This window comes from Sander lucioperca, chromosome 2, assembly GCF_008315115.2.
Source record: "Sander lucioperca isolate FBNREF2018 chromosome 2, SLUC_FBN_1.2, whole genome shotgun sequence".
Classification (NCBI taxonomy): Eukaryota; Metazoa; Chordata; class Actinopteri; order Perciformes; family Percidae; genus Sander; species Sander lucioperca.
The window spans coordinates 5,804,775-5,824,152 of NC_050174.1; the positions used below are offsets into that span (position 1 = coordinate 5,804,775).

At 40.0% G+C, this 19,378-nt stretch overlaps 1 protein-coding gene across 1 annotated transcript; it reads right to left on the bottom strand.

Annotated features, from left to right (window-relative positions):
• Window positions 1–257: 257 nt before the first annotated feature.
• Window positions 258–14,909, bottom strand: snx18a (sorting nexin 18a). The gene is made up of 2 exons (XM_031305719.2): window positions 13,007–14,909; window positions 258–1,722 (listed from the first exon to the last, which is right to left on the bottom strand). The coding sequence occupies exons 1-2, from the start codon at window positions 14,526–14,528 to the stop codon at window positions 1,469–1,471; spliced, it is 1,776 nt and encodes a 591-aa protein (XP_031161579.1). The 5' UTR covers window positions 14,529–14,909; the 3' UTR covers window positions 258–1,468.
• Between the last annotated feature and the right edge of the window lie 4,469 nt (window positions 14,910–19,378).

Here is a 19,378-nt window from a genome sequence, read left to right on the forward strand (position 1 = left end):
ATTATAAAATGGGAAGGTGGCTGCATTACAAGGGTCGTATAAAGTCTATAGTGAGTGTCTGAGGCGTTTTGAAAAGGGGCAGATTAAGCTGTCAGCACATACAGTTTTTTTATTGTCTTTTTCCCGGTTGTTCACTGTATTCAGGCTTATACTCTGGACTGAAGTGATCAGACATATGCAGTCCAAATCACATGAATAGCAACAAAAGATGAAAGTAAAGTACTTGACAAAACACACAGGACCAACCAACAGCTTTGTGTGAAGGAGGAATTTATTTTGCGTTTCGGCTTCTATATTAATCTCTTCATGATGCAACCAACACCATAAAGGTTAAAAACAGCAGTACAGGTGAACTGTCTAGAAGTGTGTGCTATGAAAAAGACTGTATTATTAAAACAGGTGAGGAACCCTCTACCCATTAACAGCCTGTCTCATAACACTAAGCCAAAACTAAGCCTGAAAATCAACATTTTGTTGACACAAATTCAGGTATCCGGCAAAGCAAGTGTCCATCCTACTCGTCCCTTAAATTGTGCAGTGCTGACTGTGCCCTGTGTAAGGCATAGGTTCCTATTGTCAAAGCAGGTAATCCTCTCTAGATCCTGATTTTGTCACACTGTGTAAGTGTTGAAAAATCAATCCTGGGGCCACTGGAGGAAAAAAAAATGGCACAATCGAACAATATCTCCCATGTAAGACACTGCCCTCGTTCAAAGCACAGTGATCTTTTTTTTTTTTTTTTTTTTTTACAAAGACTACAACATTTGTAGCTTTGTAAAAACAAATAGAATATATTTCTGCATATACAGTATATAAAGCTTTTGAGTAACCACTAACAAAAATGACCAGAGAGATGTAACCAGAAGGCACAGCGGGACAGTGGTGACAGTGGCTGCACAGCGAGGTGTCTGTAAACATTTTGTCCCGTTTGTCCAAGGAGAGAGATACCAGGAAGGGCTTGAGTGTTTCCAGAAGGCAGTGTTTTACCCACTGGAGCATCGCTGCTCTTGGAGTGGCAGTCACGTATAAACAGTCAGTTTAAAACAGTGTTGTAAGGCTAAAAACATTTGATATATGAAGTCCTATGCCGGGTGTTTACGCAGCAGCAGATACAAGGTTCTCTCTCTGCGGGTCATAATATTGATTAGATTTAATTCACCCACCCACCGGACCAAGTGGTACACCATCGTTATTACTGATTCTCATTCAATCTAAAGGCTGTTGTTTGGGTTACAAGTTGGCCTAACTTCATTAAATTACACATCCTCTCTAAACAAGAACATCCAGTCCCCAGAAATGTGTCCAACACACACAGAAACCTGGATTTGGTTGAAATGTCATTATTACTGGAGCGTCATCTCCTTGAATGTCTCTCCCTGCTGGTTGAACAGCATTCCCCAGTATGTCACTCCGCTGGGTGAGGGAGTTGCATGTGTCACTAAACCGACGGGTTGAGACAAGCAGTCAATTACGCGTCGTCATACTTCTGCAGAGTCTCCTCTAGCTTGCCTGTGATTTTTTGGAAGAAGGCAATTTGCTGCTGTAGGTAGTGCTGCATCTGTGCCTTGAAGTCACGCACGCGGATCTGGTGGAAGTGCTGGATCTCAGCCAGCGTGGCGCAGGAGATAATGTTGCAGCGCTCATCGATGCCTTCCACCTGCGCCCGGTCCATCTTGCCCTCCTCTACATGTTTCTGGCTCTCTTTCACCTTTGTCAGGGCTCCTGTTGGGGGACGAGAGAGGAAAAAAAAAAAAAATCAAGATTTATTTTTTGTTTCATGATCACACAAGAGTGCATGTTCTGCAAATGGAAAACACCCACGCCTTTTATTTATCAATGTTCAATCATCCAGATACTATTTTAACCAGCCTGGGAAAACAGCCCACAAGAAGGCTAGGTTTTAAACAATGTTCTTTCCTTAAGACATGAGCTTATCAAACAGACATCTGACCTTCAGACTCTTTCACAGGAAAGTTAATTAATAATCTCAATATTATTTGCTATAAAAAAGATTCAAGAGCACAGCTTTACAGTAAATGTATAACTTCAAGGAACTGGCCAAAAATAGTTTGATGAACAGTTTGTTCCAAACTCCCTGAGAACCACATCCGTGTCTATAGTTAGAGAATGTGAGGGGGCCCGACTCTAAAAATATATCTATTACATTATGTCACTTCAAAGGCCTTTTCTAAACAACCATTTAAGGGGATTTTGCTGCCAGTTTGATACCATCTACCAATGATTGTTGGCAATTTGAATACGTAAGAACACAACCAAATGTGAATAAGTCTGATTTGTAAGACTTAGCTATTCTTTAATGCTGATGTCACGGTTAAGCAATTCATTGTTTAACAGGAATGAAATACGATTCTGTCTGATCTTCCATTTTTCATACTCATAATGCTATACAAGTACGATGCTGTTTCTTTATTTCTATGTCTTGTTGTTTAGCACAATATGTAGATGGAGGGATGAAATTCACATGTGACAGCAGCATTACAAACCACACTGAACAAGGAATAGTACAAAGACTCAAATATCAAAACACATCAAAAGTAATAATAGAAGTTCAAAAGTAAAAAAAAAAATAAAAAAAAAGTATACCCTTTAAACATGTGCCTATCCCAGCCATCAAGAGCATATTTAAAAACTTTTTCACTGGATGCTCAGTTTGAAACAAGTTAGATGGAGACATTAAAATGTAAGTCAGAGACAGCATTTTCATGAAGCTGAAGTTAGCTTAACTTTAGCTAGCTAGCTAAGACTGACAAAATCTGCAATTGACACTTGTTATTTCTAGAAATGAGAACTTTTGTATAAATGTGCCTGACATCAGGAATTCATTGTTTAAAAAAAATAATAATAATAAATTGATGAGTTTTGAGTGGTTCATCTTCCATCATCATTGTGTGAGAACAGAAGGCTAGACTCGCTTAGCAACAGCAACTAAAGGGGGTGGGGCTGGTAAAACAGTCAACTGCAGTTAGACATTTTCAAGTTCTTTCACGCGAATTCTTTTATTAAAACAAGGCTAAAAATGAAGACGAAATTATTTAAAAAAAAAAATCAACTACTTGCTTTTACCCATCATTGTCAGTTGGTGGTTATTGATGAGTTTCAATTGTTCAGCTGTTGGACACTGCTTTGATCACGACACGTGAATTTAAATAAACCATGACCAGGTCAAAAACTATACCTTGCAAAAACAAAAAGAACGTCAGCATATCACACTCATACTGAGAGTTTCATCTCTCAGTTTCCACTCTGCCAGGAAGAGCTACTTGCAGTCGTCACTGTGGTGGACTCTTATGGCATAAGAGGACCACGACATGATGGTTTCCAAACCTACCATTTTCACACATATCAACTGTCACTGCTGTTCCCCTCTTTAACAAAAACCCTGCTGAGTTTTGCTTACTGCGGAATAAGCCTTCAGCCATACTGTTGCCAAAACAAGAAATTAGCCTAAAAGTTCCCAGACAGATGGTTCAATGGGAGCAGAAGGCAGGGTCAAATCACCAGTAGCAGATGACAGATGACTTATCAAACTGCTGACATTTTCTGACCGAGTCTAGGAAGAAATGTCATGAGCAATAAGCATCGAGTTGAAACGCAAGAGAAACTGACAGGATATGACATTCTGTCTGATCTAACTACTTAAAAATGTTTACATGTCACATCTGGAGTCAAAGAAACGTTTCCTTGGGCTGTGACATGAATGCTAATGTGTGTGTACTTACATAATTTCTTAGTGTTTTTCTTAGAATTTGTGCTTGTCCAAAATTATTTCTGGATTTCAAACTTGTTTTGTGGGCCAAAGATTTGAAATTTAAAAGACATGTTTCTGCTTTTTTTTTTATTAACTTTGCAGCCCTTGTGATATTCTAAGCAGAAGCAGATGGTAAGGCAAGAAGCTGCTTTAGAAAATTGGGATTGGCATTTTCCAAACATCTTCTGACATTCGAAAGCGCAAACAATCGAGAAAATAATTAGCAGATTAACTGATCATGAAAATAATAGTTGTAGCCCTGACGGTGCCTGCCCAGTGTACGCGACCTGACTGGCAATAACATTTACACTCATTCATTGTGTATGGGAAGCGACTAATTCGCTGCACAAAGAATTCTGGGATACCTGGCGAGTGGACCAAGTAACAAGCGACCGGCGGGGCAGGGCGGATGCGCGTTTATATGAATTGTCTGTGTACAGTGGGAAGGCACCGTCAGATGTTTTGTATCAAACTTTTTATGAAACTAGTTCTGTCCTTGTTCGTTGTTCAATGTGGCAGAAACATTGGTTGACTCAATACTTTGAAACACAGATGTACTACTCTATGCAGGTGTGAGGTTATAGTGTTCAACACTGACATGTTGTAATTGTTCAAAAGGCCACAGACAAATGCAAGTGCAACTCCACGCATGGCATAACCAGCTGACAGACAATGTAATCTCTGAGCATTGGCTTTAGGGCGGCGTGTTCCAAGGTGAGATTAGGGATGCACTGATCCGACTTTTTCAGTCCCGATACCGATGCCTGGGCTTTGTGTATCTGTCGATCGGCTGCAATACATAACTAAAGTGTGTGGCAAAATTTCCGACAACTCCCTGACTGACTTAAAATCGCTATATGAGTCAAAGACCTTGAAGAAGGCCCAGTCAGTCTTGGCTGATATATGCCACCCCCTGAACGGCTACTTCATGTTATTGCCATCTGGCCGCAGATTCTGTCTGCCTAAATGCAGGACAAACAGACACAAAAACTCCTTTGTCCCTGCTGCTATAGGCTTTGTTAATAATTCAATGTGAAATGAGGACTTCTGTGTAGTATGTATTTTTTGTGCCCTCTATTGATAGTGTCTGTTGTTTGTATGGCTTATGTGTTGTTTATGTTGCATTCTATTGCTGCACAACGAATTGCCCCTCGGGGATAATAAAGACCCAATTGACCAATTGACCATTGATACCGATCCGATACTGTTGTTGAATTACTAATACACTGTATACCTTCCAACTTATACCTTCCTTTCACCATGTGGAAGAGACTAAAGGCACCATACTTTCCTAAACATTACTTTCCTAACTAAGACAAAATAACATAGATGTAATGTATTGAATTCTTATTTATTTGTACCCTAAACTCTTCCAGCATGCGACACACGTGCGACAAAGGGAAACAAACTAACAAAGCTGGATCGGCCCATGGATCTGTTAATTTTTCCGATCCCCGATCCAGCTATTTTGTCAATATCGGGACCGATATCCGATCTTAAGATCGGATCGGTGCACCAGGTGATATTTGGGCCCTTAAGGCATGCAGTAAACCTTCCTGTATTGGCCCATCGTGGGATTTTGTAGTCATTATGTGAGCTTAGTCACCAGCACTCAAAGTCACACTGAAAGTCTAATTCAGCCTGCTTGCTTCCTGAAACGAGGGAGCACAGAAGAGTTTCTAACCTAACCCTGCTTTTGGCTTCTTTCTACCCTTAAGGTTCACAGAAATGCCTTACAACTTCTTTTTGTAAATTTAATTTGATTCAATTTAATTCAAATGGGCTTCATTGGCATGATGAAAGTTTCAATAACAATCTTGCCAAAGCATCAAAATACAATTTGTCCAAATATTCGGACAGAACACAATAAACATTATAAACATTAAAGTGCTCATATTATGCTTTTTGGCTTTTTCCCTTTCCTTTATTGTGTTATATATCTTTTTGTGCACGTTATAGGTTTAAAGAGTGAAAAAGCCCAAAGTCCACCCCAAAGGGACTTACCATCTCCAACAGAAAACACTGTTCACAAACTGGTCCAAACAGCTCTATTGTAGTCCAGCCTTTACTTCAGAGACAAACGTGCGTCACTTTGTAACACATGTTATAATGCTCGCCTAGCTGCTAGCGTGGCACGCCCTCATGCTCTGCTTCTTAATGGCTAGTTGTCATTACCTAGCTACTGCGCATGTGCAATTCCCAACAAAGATGGAACAGAAGTGAGATGCCTCACTCTGTAACTAAAACAGAGAGCTCAACAAACAGGGTGAAAAGAGGAGCTGCAGCAATGTGCAGTACGGCAATTAAACCATGTAAACCTATTCTGGTGCAACCTCTAAATACAATTATGAACCTGAAAATGAGCATAATATGAGCACTTTAATATATCTCTCTCTTTCTCTCTCTCTCTGTCTCTCTCTCTCTCTCCACTCACAACCCTAAACATGTTAGGCTATTACAGCCCGCAGGGCAAAGAATTATGTTGACAAAATCCCCCAAAAAGACATCTCTTTTGCCCTTCCCCACAAAGTCTTCCCAGTTTGCTATCTGGCTGTAGCTCCCTCAGCTACAGTTTGACCCAAATCTTAGAAATTCCTTTAATGCACAACAGATTGGACATGACAGAAAGAGACGTAAAGATATCAGGGGAGGCGGGAACAAACACAGCTGTCTAAAGACTGAAATGCCAATCCCAAAGGTGTTTACTGTACTGTACCTTAAAGGTCTCTGGCTTCCTGCGTTTTAAAAGCCCACTAATGGACTAAGGTGGAATAATTGTTGTCATGGAGATTTTATGAGAAAGGCAAGAGTTCAGTTATAGAAGATGGTGTCAGCAAACTGTAACATACAGAGAGCCAAATCATTTCACAGCTGCTGCAAGTAGGCTACTCTTTGCAGCCCTGCTTCAATAACAAAACCACCAATTAGATACTGAGTCTGTCAAGTAGGGCTGCAAATATAGATGTTTTGCATCATATCTGTATTTTCTCAATTAATCAATTGTTTAGTCTATGAAATGTCAGTTGAAGTCTTCAAATTGCTTGTCTTGTCCAGCCAACAACAATATATTTACTTTACTGTCATAAGTGATCGACAGTGTGCAGGAGCATTCTTTTACGGTCAGAGTTTATGATCCAACACACCTGTCTGTACCACTTTCTGCAGTGCAGGAATTTTGTAGTTTTTCTGTAGTGTGTTACTTCCAAATAAATAATAATACAAAATGTGAAGAAGAAAAAAACACATTTCATCACAATATATCACCTCTTATGTTAAGTCATGGCATATTGCATGTCTTGTTGCACAACCGCTGCTTCTCCTATCTTTCCTTTTCACTGCTACTGAGTGACTGAAAAATACCGTACACCACCAGTATTTGAGATACTGATAATGCTGTTGTGTTAATATATGGAGATACAAGATATAGAGCTACTGATTACTGACCACCCCCTATGAGATCTGTAGCATACTGCAGTGTCACACCATGAATAAGGAGGCACTCTGATGAACGCCCCTGAAGAAATCCTTTCTGGGTGTACGTAGGTGGCATTGAGCCCTCCTAGACTCATTGGAGGCAGCCACTTCCGCTCTTACGTAATCCCTGGTTACACAACACAGAGCTACTGCGGGCCTGTGACCCGAACAACCAGCGGCAATCCCCACCTCATCACTCAGCCACCTGTCATTCATTTGTGCATCAGAGGATTTTTAAATAGCCTGTAGCAATATATCAGACAGACCTGCAGCGTTTGCACAGGAGTGTCTGCCGAAAGGATGACTCAGCAGGAAAACATGACATTGTTGTAAATTGGTGCTTTCCCTTACTTATCTGGTATTGTTCTATCTCTTCATGCAGTGATAAAAGTGTGATGAGATCAGGTAAAGGTAAAGATCAGGTACAGGTAAAGTTTAAAAGGTTAAAAGGTGCCTTTATTGCCATTTCTAGGCACACACAGAGAAACAAAATTGATCCTCTTGATGTGCTCAATAGATACAATTAACAAGGGAAACAAAACACATTAAAAAAAAGGATAAAGTATTATGTAAATGTAATTGAGAACATTCCTCTTTGCATTCATGTTGATCACAATATGTTTGCACATATCCAAAAAACGTCTTTCGTGTGTTTAAAAGTAGGTGTGTTTCTCCTTCCTTCCTTTCTTTTGGGCATGCATCTCTACTGCAGCATGTTGGCTAGTTGGTTTGTGTACAACAACCATAGCAACGCACAGAGCTGGTCGTAGGCCGTAAACTACAGTAAAAAACCCGATTGAGACGCATATTCCGAATGCGCTGTATACATGTCCAAAGAATGCCTCAACAACCCGAATAATACTGGAATATCCCACGTTTTAATTGAAAAGTATGCTAAATTTGGAAAAAGGCCTTTTTCAGAATATGCAGACGGAATATGCTGTTTACATGACCTGTATCAAATTCGGAATATTGTCATATTTGGAATAATAGTGGAATATTGGTGTGCATGTAAACATACTCACTGTGGGCTCCTCCCTGAAAATAGTCTAATTTGTGAGGCCGATGAAGACTCGATTTCTAAGTGTTTTTAGCTACTAAATAAAAATATTACTTGCATATGGGTGGCGCTCTATTATTTTAGCTAAATTATTAAAATGCCCTGGTCTAAAGTCAACCACAAGTTTTACCTCTAAGAAACACTGCAGGCAAGATCAACATGATCAGACAGTAAGTGTTTGAACAAGAAGTTAAAGCAGAAGAACTGGTTGTATTTCAATATTACCTGACAAAGACTGTGAGCTGTGTTAAAAAAGAGACGTGTTTTCACCTAAACATAAACTGTTGGACCTTTTTTAGATTTCAATTTAACACATGCAAAAGTTTTAATATTCAATTATCCCCTCCTCTTACACTTCAATAATGCTGAATTGAAATACGATTCTTCACTTGTAACACAAAATAGCTTCTTCTGTAGCCAGCCAAACCAGACTTAACCTTATGGTTAAACTGTAAACAGTGAGCATTTGTGAAACCCTTCTCTTCCCTTACTCTTTCCCAAGAACCCAAAATAAGAAAATAAAACAAAACCATGTCCTGATCTGATATTGTGTCAAGGCCCCTATATCATTTTGTACAAAAATAAAGGATGTGAAACTCGTTTCTGGAAGCCACACAATATACAGTATGATGCCAATATCATGAGCTAACATTGTCCCAGTCAAGCTCCACGCTAATGGCTAATGGGGTCCCAGAAGAGGTGGCGATCAATATGGTTATGTTCAGTGTCCCTCTGTGGGACAGCTCACATTTCACTGGTCACTTTGAAGGGGACAAATAAAAACCTGCCTGCTGTCTGCAGCCCTAATGAGACGGACATAGGGAGCTATTAATGGAATTGAGTTGTTGATAAAACTGACAATGTGTTGACAGATTTCTCCTAAACAGAGCAACAGTGATATGACCGCAAGAGATAACCTCTTAAATAGGGTTAATGACCAAGCATATTAGCCTTAACCTACAATTTTAACGCTGCTGACCATTTTACTTTCTGACTGGTTTTAAATCTTGAGCACCCACCAATGCATTAATACAGCACTTTTGAGTCCCAGCCGGCCATACTTGGTCCAATGAGTTTCTGTGTGACCACTTCTGTTGCGGAAATGTGTACTCTGGTCTATGACAACAAAGGATGTGGCCTAGCCTCTCTTCATGTTTATAACTGCGAGAAGGCAGCAATAAACCTCACTTCATAACAGAAGAATAGCACTAGTGAACATTTCCTCCACACGTTTATCAGGAAAGGCGTATTAGAACCGAGCAACAGATGATGTACACGGGATGGAAAAAGGTTGTTTTATTAAATATATGAGAGACAGAGAGAAAGGAAAAGGGAGACAAAGGGACAGAAAAAATGCCAAACTCAGAACATGTCCACAGCTGGTGTATGTTTAAGCTCCGATCTGCATATTGTCTTCACACAATGATATGCCAGTGAAATTCAGTGTTTATGGCTTCATTAAAAACTACCTATTCTTACTAATTACAGTCATTTCACTGCAGTATGTCAAGTGCTGGATGATTCTACAAAACCTTGGAGGTGAGTAGACTTTGCAAAGGGTAGCCTATTTGCATTTGCACTGGAAACATGTAGGCAATTTACGTAACAAGTAGCCATTCAGCTGTCATGAACAAGGGAACTTTTGAAAATATTTTAATGTGATGCAGGCACATTAACGGTTCCAATATATCACCATAGACTGTATATAAGAATGGACCAACAGATCCCGTTGCTCTGGACGGAGACCAGTGAAGGCCGTTAGAAGCACTTTTCCGGTGAGCGCTGAGCGTTACTGCGCAGCCTCCAACTGAGAGAAACAACATAAATGTGACGTGAGCAACGTGTCTGAAAGTTGGAAGTCTTCTGGTAGCTGTGCCAAGAGAAATCTCAGTAATTCCCAATCTTGCAGAGAAGGAGAGCGTAGGTATATGTAAGGAGATAACATGGACACAGGCTAATTATTGCTAACTAAAATGCTAGTTAACATAAGTAATTAAACTTAAACAGCTAATGTAAGTCCAAACTGCCTGCGAGCTTCTCCTGTACTATACGGTAATTCCTCTACTATGCGACAGTAAGTCGCGTGGTTATGATATCGTTAGCCTATTTTTACAAAAACGTCTGCTACGGAGCCATACCGTGAGGTACAAGGTAATGGAGCCTTTTATACATTGTTGTGTTTCTTTAGAAATAAACAATGGACAAATAAAGTCTTTAAACGCTTCAGATGTAAAGTTATTCGCTGTCAAAGTGACGTCAAAATGAATGGCAGTCAATGGAATGCTAACGGGGGGTGATCGCTTTGTAGCATCAAAATGGCGCCATAGGAGATTCGAGCTCTGAAGCGAAGCTTACCCCCTTGTATATCACGGTCACTACCATGTGGCGTAATAAATGTTTATAGCCTCTTGCATATACTGGCACAATATAGCAACCAAAAGGTCTAGTAGTATGAGTGGTTACATAAAGATCCTGCTTGCACTTTTAACCGTTTTTTTGTGATTTACTTTTCCTATAAATAAGTAAATAAATAAGGAATGCATTCTTCGCTTGTATAATGATAAAGGGTGAAAGGGATACACGCATGAAAATAAAACAAGCTCAACTGGACTAAACAACCTTAGTCCACTAAAAACAAAACAAGATCAAAGTCATTTGGGATTCAATATGCTACACGCGGCTCTCTTTTCATCTGCTGCATGCCCTGGCTTTACCGTCAGCTTTGTTTCCAGTCTGTGGTGAGGCCCTGTTTCACTGCACCCTGACGTCTTTCCTCAACACTGTGCCCGCAGCAAGGTCTTCCACGTGTGGTATCGAATCAGGGTTTCGTATCTGTGGTTTAAGGCCGGGCTTATCACACCAGACTGTTTAAATGGTTGTTTGCCTTATTTGGGCTGTGTGTGGCCTACGTGGCAAGCTTGATTTGAGCTGACTGGGAAGTTTGTGTCCCACTGCAGCCTAAACACAGTCTGTCCTGTTTCCCCCTAGTGTTGTCTATTGTGGACTGTGTACTGAACGGGCCCAGTGTTTGTAGGGAGAGCCAAATGATAAACCAAGATGTCAACAGGTAAGTAACCATGTACCTAGTTATTTAAATACTTGACACCGCAGGGGACTCTGACTGGTGGATGAAGAGATTATTTTCCCACCTTGATTTGAGAGCCATGTGGTTTTAGGAGGTTAGAGCACTGGGACTGAACATAATGCATGGAATGAGAAGGATTAGTTCACGGCATCCTCTGTATAGGCCCATCCCATCTATATATGGTGTCCTACATGGCACTGTTGGTAGGGGTTCTTTCCAGTTGTCTGTGATTGTGAAGATTTACGTTTCATGTGATTTAATTCCCATCAGAAGGAAGCAATTGTGCCACATTCCCACATGGTAAACAGCAGTGAGAGCTTCCCTCTAAACACATATGCTACAATGCTGTGCCTCTTGCATAACAGTGTTGCCTCTCATGAGAGTGACATTTTGCCACACAATGAGAACAATCATCGGGTTAGGGTCATGTAGGATGGCCTAGATTAGTCCAACATTGACTTTCTGTGCAAAGACAACTAAACTTGTGGACAATCATTTGTAAAGGATTTAGCTGCAAATGTTATTTTTGCGTCAGTGTTGTGATCGACAAGCCAGGCAGGACATTCTCTTTCTCCAGGGCACTAACATGTAATACTATGTACCTGTCCTGCTGTACTCAGGAATCTCATGTACAGATGTATGTGTAGACTAACTGAGTCATTCAACAGCATAATTGCAACACTAGTGAACCCTGCAATGAGTGCGGTTAGGTTCACTTCGATATAGTGGAACCATTGGCATTTTAGTCTATATGCTAATATCTGAACACTCTTTTTGTGTATTGTGGAACTCTGACTGTTGTAGTCATTTCTTATTGTATGTGTTTTGTCTTGTATTTGTCTGTCTTTTGCTGTTTTGTATTGTGCTATGGACCGTTTTTTTGTGTCCTGAATAAAGAATAAAGTAAAGTATCACCCTGTAAATGGAAAATTAAACAGCCAAACGGGTGCCGCCCATTTGATTAAGCAAGTGGGACAAACAGGGGCAGCAGCATGTAAACCGATTCCCAAATGCAAACACTGCCTATTTGTTTTACAAAGTGACGTAAGCTATAAGTGTAACCTGACTGCTGACTGCTGTTGACAAGTATAACAATTCAAATAGCCTAAAACAAATAACACAGTTTATCTTTTAACGGCCAGCAAACACACTTATTTCTTTACTTTAAAACATGTTGATTGATCCTCAGCCAAATTTGTGTTTGAAAGTAAGGTTTGGGAACGACATTTATGATCCCACAGGTACCATTTTGTTTCATGTTTAATATATTTTAAAGTGTATTTGTGGTGAATTTAGACTGACTGGACCACTGGGATTATGAAACATTTCAGTAGTAGACGAGTGAGATTTGTCTCCTAGTGTTGTTCTGGGATTTGAATTGTGTGTACCTGTGTTGTTCAGTTTAGTTTGGAGTTTATTCTGACTATATCTTTAATTTGAAACCATCTTGTCTTTAGTCTAATTTTTCTATAACAATAGTTTGTAATAGACAAGAAGAAATGAAACTAAACATTAAAGGTTGGTGTCATGATTTCATGAATCCTGCGAAAGCAACCTTATACAAAATGATAAATCAGTGAGTGACAAATGTATAAAATGTACAGTATTATTATTTTACCTTTCTGGACATGGATGATGTCTGGGTAGTTTGCCAGGTGTCCTTGGTATAGAGCTAACAAATCCATGATTGGGTCGAGATCCTTTCTGGGCTGCTCAGCAAAATACTCTCCAATGGCTTCATACGCCTCCCCAGTGAAGGATATAGCCTGGTTGAGTCCGGTAGAGTACGCCTGCTGGTCCATTTCAAAGGCTTGGCTGAGGACCCTAAATGACAGCCCCACTTTCTGATACTCCTTCTTAAAGCCAGTGATCTGCTTGCGGGCAAACTCATTGACGGTGGCATTGAGCTGGAAGGCGCTGTCGTCCATCCTTTTGGTGAAAGTCTTGAATCCGTCAATTTTGCTCTCCACCTCCTGGAAGTCGAGCGGAGCCGCAGGGGGGCTGATAGTGAGGAAAAAGTTGGCTCCAACCATCTCGTCCTTCTCCGCCTTCCTCTTACCCTGCTTCCAGGCCTTCTCGTCTGTACTGTTGCAGGTGAGGAAGTGCTGGAAGACATCACACCTGGCCAGGACAGGATGACTGGTCATGTGGTTCATCCACCATATGAGGCCTTTCCTCCTCTTGGAGATGAAGTCTTCCTCGAAGCGCCCTGTGGCCTGCTTCTCCGGGATGTGTGGCACTGAGATGACAGGAAATTTCTCCACCAGCCGAGCATACAGCCAGTCAAAGTGCTTATACCTCCTGTTCACCTGGTTCTGTGTGTGGGTGGGTGTCAGCTTATAGGAGATGTAGCTTTTCATGCCCTTGAACTTGGTCTGTTTAGTGGGGTCGTCAATTGTACAAGCGAATGGGTACGGGTTCTCCTGCCACTCAGGACCATGCTGACCCAACACCACACAGATCTTATCCCCGTCCTTCACAAAGCCTGAAGCCTCTCCGAGCACAAACGCCTCTCCTCCTGACTTTACAAAGGTTGAAAACCTGTTCAGGTTTCTACTGACCGTGGCAGAGCTCTTTGCTTGCTGTGCATTACCTCTTGACATTGAGGACGTTGACACTCTGTAAGTGGATGGCCCATTGCCTTCAAAGTCATGATACCTTCCTCCTACAGTCCCTGGCTCATCTGCAACAGTAGAGCTGTCATCCCAGTCATCATCCCAGTCATCATCGCTCCCTTGGCTGGCCTGCTGGTAAGTGTGCTGCTGCTGCTGCTGTGGTTGTGTTGGGGCTGAGAAAGTGGCGAAACTAGGCGCAGACGGTTTAGAAAAGTTCTCAGCTTTATTCTGAGGCTTAAAAGAGGCGTCAAAACCTCCGGATGGGATGTTGGCGTATCGGGAGTCCGGGCGAGTGTCCCCAGATGTGCTGCAGCTGTTGTTGTTGAGCGTGGAGGCGGCGTCGTTCCTCAGGATCTCCACGTAGGAAGCGGGGAACAGTCCCCTCTCCCCTTTGCTATTCGTCCCCTCAAACCAGCCATCAATGTCCTGTTCGCTGTACAAAGTTAGGATTTCGTTCTCCCTCACCGAGACCTCCCCGGGGTTTTCAGAGTTGAAGTCGTACAGCGCCCTGGCTCTGAGCGCCATGATTCACCAACAGCTGGAAGAAGACAGCGGGTTAACTTGTGGCTGGCTGGCCGGAGCAGGAGGGAAGCGCAGCGGGCAGCCAGGCTAGCTCAGTCAGCCCACCCGAAACTAACGTTACTCTTCAAACTCCGCGTACAAACTTCTCGCAGTGTGAGAAAAAAACATCCTGTTTATACCCCTCTCTGCGCGGTCCTTTCTCTTGGTCAAACCTGAGAGGAAACGGAGGTGTTTTTTAATCCAGAGGTTGCAGCTTGTGAAACTACAGCGACGCTATTTTCCGATACAACAACGCTAATCTGAGCTCCTCCAGTCTCCCTCCGATCCGAGTAGGACGCTTCTGTCTGCAGCAACAGCACGTCGACCAGGCTGAATAATCGAGGGCGGAGCTACAAGATGCTGCAATCCACCCAGACAACACAAATCAACCGCCTGTGAGTGCAACGATAAAGCTCTTCCAAACGCGTTGAGTGCTTCATTATTCTAAAAACATGCCACAGACGAGCCTCACCAGCCTGTGAGATCGGTTAGTTGCATTTAAGAAGAGTTGTTTTGTGAGCAGGGAGATAACAGTGGGAAAGGTAATAGCCTACTACCTCAGTACACGCTGCTAATGCTAATAACTTGTAACCAGCATTCTCTCTGCTACAAGTAAAAGTCCTGCATTCAAGAAGTGACTTAATTAAGTACAAAAGCACAAAGATCAAAATATACTTAAAGTACCAAAATGTAAAAATACTCATTATGCAGAATGGCCTATTTCAGAATAATATAGGCTATATTATATTATATTATTGGATTGTAATTCTTGATGCATTAATGTGTAGGCTACATCACTTTATTGTTGCAGCTGGTAAATGTGGAGCTAATTTGAATTACTTTTTATACTGCTGGTTATCTTAACTTAGACATGGACATGACATGTACCCTTAATTATATGACTCTTATAATAATAAAGCATAATTTATTAGTTGATTTGTATTTTGTATTACTAATCAAAAAATGCAAAGTAACTAGTAAGTAAAGCTATCACATATAATGTAATGGAGTGGAGTGCATCACATATGTAGTGGAGTACAATATTTGCCTCCAAAATGCACCTCAAATAGCCTACCACAAAACTGTACTTAAATACAGTACTTGAGTAAATGTACTTAGTTACATTCCACCACTGGATATAAAGGGTTTTGTGGTGGAACTTAATACATTTACAACATTGAACTTGTAATTTAATTTCAATTTAATTTCAATTTTATGCTACTAAATACTTCAATACATTTCAGAGGCAAAATATAGTACTTTTTTACTCCACTAGGCTACATTTATCTGACACCCGTAGTTACTAGGTACTTTTCAGATGAAGAGTATGCCCAAAAACCCTATACTGAGCCTATAAAATACAATGCATAGTTATAGATTAAACTACCCTACCCTAAATAAAGTAGCCTAGTCAAAATTAGCTCCACCTCGATCAGCTACAACACAATAATGCTGCTTACATGTTGATGCATCACACATGACCTAATTGTTAAAAGTGGTGCATTAACATAAATATACCAGTGAAAGGGCTCATTCTTCTGCATCATTCTTTACTTTAATTTAGTTTGATAAAATCAGTCTATAAAACCAAACAATGTCCAAGACTTTAATTGTGGAATGTAAGTGCCCATTAGGCTGCTAAAAAAAACAAAATTCCCAGAAAAGATACAGAGGACTTGACCCTACGTGTCCTTAGTGGTAGCTACAGCCTTGTTGGGAACCAGTGATCCATGTCCACTTTCATGGCTCAAATGTGTACTGAAGTATGGAAAAGAAGTCAGCTTTGATTTTCTTGTTTAAGCTTTATTTGTATAGCACATTTCAGCAACAGGGCAATTCAATGTGCTTTACATAAAACATTAAAGAACAGTTAAAACAGTTTTAAAAAATATAGTATTATGTATACACACACATATATATATATATATATATAGAGAGAGAGAGAGAGAGAGAGAGAGAGAGAGAGAGAGAGAGTATTAATCACAAACTGAGCAGCCAACCATAACTTCTTTTATAAAACATTTTATCCTAGAAAAATTAAGAAAAGAAGTGAGTTTCAAATAAAGCACTGTGGAATTTGACAGTATTATAAAGTTGAGGCCAATACATATTCCCAGTCATGAAGCCAGAAGCCCCACCTGGTTTAGCAATTATATTTATATTTTATATTTTTTATATATTTTATTAATTAATAAAAATGCATCTGATGTAGATGGTAGGTTGGATGTCAGGATCTTGCCAACCTTTGTCATTCCCAGCATGATGGTTCAACACCCATACCATTATTAGCTCAAGACTGATCAGCTCACTGTATGTCTCTATATCAGTCCAATGGTATGTAATCAATGATATATAAATCACTGATCTAAAAATACACAAATACATCTATTGATCATTAAAGCAGGCAGATATTCTGTCCTAGACATGAATGGCTAAATATCTGTTTTAGTCGCTCAGTCTCTACCAGTAACCTGTAATGACTCAACAAAGCTCTCCAAAGAAATATGTGTAGCTATATGTGTAGCTACAAAGGACTCACAATGAATAACCCTTGCTTGTGTTTGGTAGATGTGAATTTGTTATACCAAGCAAATAATAATTATTTTATAAGAATGCAGTTCAGTTGAGATCTTTATTGTCCCACTAGAGGACATTCTTTTTGCAGCAAGGCAGCGTAGAAACATAAAACATGAACACAATAGAAAAATGATAAGACAGGAGAAGTCTCCTGGCCATCTAAATATTTAAAAACATTTTCCAGTGGGAAAGTTTGTTTTTAGGTGGAATGGTTTATTGATGAGATGCACTGAAGTTGCAACTGTAGCAATTGCTAATCAAATCTTTAACTGTTTCCTGTAATCAGCAGGAAACAACAGACACTTTTAACATGTATTTCCCTAAACCTTGCAGTTCGTGTTGTATTATATATTAGTTCTGTAGCCAATATCTTAAAATTAGAAAGGGGTCTGCCCCATCAACTAATCTGTGATGCCACTCAAATGCACAGCTTCAAAGATCATAAACTGGTGATTCCAGAGTAAAGGTGACTCTGACATTAGCCAGGGTACTTTTAAAGGATAAAAGCATATTTTTATACTTATAATGTTTAATTGTATCATTTACATTGAATAGTTTAGAGATGTATTTTAATGGTCTATAAAACCTGCCTTAAAGAGCCACTAACTAACTCATGACCATTGCTTTAAATGAAGAGTTTTATGTCCAATGAACTATATGCATTGCATGGGCTTTTGCACCCCACTGAAACTAAACTAAACTGAAAGTTCTTTTTTTAAATATAGGCTAAAAAGTTACATTGCCTGAGTTTGTACTTGTATTTTAGGACTTGTTTTTAATGACCAGTCAACGACAGATATATTTCTAAACCACCAATATATGTTTTGTTGACCATTTCCTCTATGCTGGACAACACAACAAGGTCTGTAATAATGATGTGCCATTTACTCTGGTAGATACTGCCCCCTTGTGGCTATTTGTTTTTTTCATAGAGGAGGCATTTGAATTCTTCACATTAGGTACAAATAATTATAATGGTAACAGTAAAAATCTGAATAAAGACAGTTTTTAAAGTTTGGTTAAAATCATTATTGGGAATGTTAATCTAATGTTTCTTAAATTGCTCAAAGCTTTTAATGATGCATCTGACCTTATTGCTGTTACATTTTTACCTCAGTAAGCAAAGACATTGCATTGAAATTGAAATGTGAACAATGATATGCTATGATATGCCAGTGCAGGAGTTATGATAATGTAAATCATGGGGGTACCATTAGCACAGGTGGTAAAGCAGATTGACCATAAATGTTATGGGTGGTCCCTAGCTCCTTCTGTCCACTTGCCAAAATGGCCTTGAGCAGTCCTTGACACTGAACTCCAAATAGCTTGTGATGTGTGTGTATGGAAAAATGTGAGTAATAAAAACACTCTTTCAAAAGAATGTAATGCAAACCACAGTTTTACTTAACAACCATAGCATTTTACTAGAGGCCAGCAGAGGTCTCTCCTCTCACATTTAACTGGGTCAGATGTCCTGACGAAGACAACACTACAACTGTATACCTTTTACACATGCTTGAATATTATGCATATTAAAGTAAATGTCTTCCGGTGTCTTCTCAACATCCTCCATACCTGTGCAGAGGACATCCAGTTCACCTTCTACTTAACTATGTTCAGGGAGATTTCAAGCACATCTCATGAAATATTGAAGAGGAGTGTGGTCTCCAGGGAACAGGAATTACATCAGTATGCAGCGTGCATCACAGTTGCAGACTAGTGATTTATACTGTTCCCCTAATCAGAATGATATAATTGTTTTGTCTGGTATCTGTGTTTGCTTCCCACTAGATAATTCTTGCTAATTTCCATCCTGTTAATTTGTCCTATCTTGTGTGATGGCTTTTCAAGTCCAAAATGTTTTTTTTCTGTGCAGACTGTTAATGGGAGTGATGTAAGTTTGTAAGTACTGTCATATCTCTCTCTTTAGTTTAAGTTTGATTTCTTTTATGTAGCTCTTTTGAGAACAGCAGAACACTACTGGAATACTGGAAGTGTACAGTATAAGCAAAACTAGGATGACACATGCTGTTCTGACACGTGATACACATTAATACATCACAAAGTTTTGTATTCATCTGAGAAACACACATCCTTTTCTTTATCCTCTGTCTTCTGTCTGTAACATCTGTGTGTCAGGCCAATGTGCTGCAGAAGAACCTTTCTTTGACTTTGAACTGTGACTGTGCTATCCCCTTTCATTCATTATGTATTGTGTAATGTATTATGTCACAGGC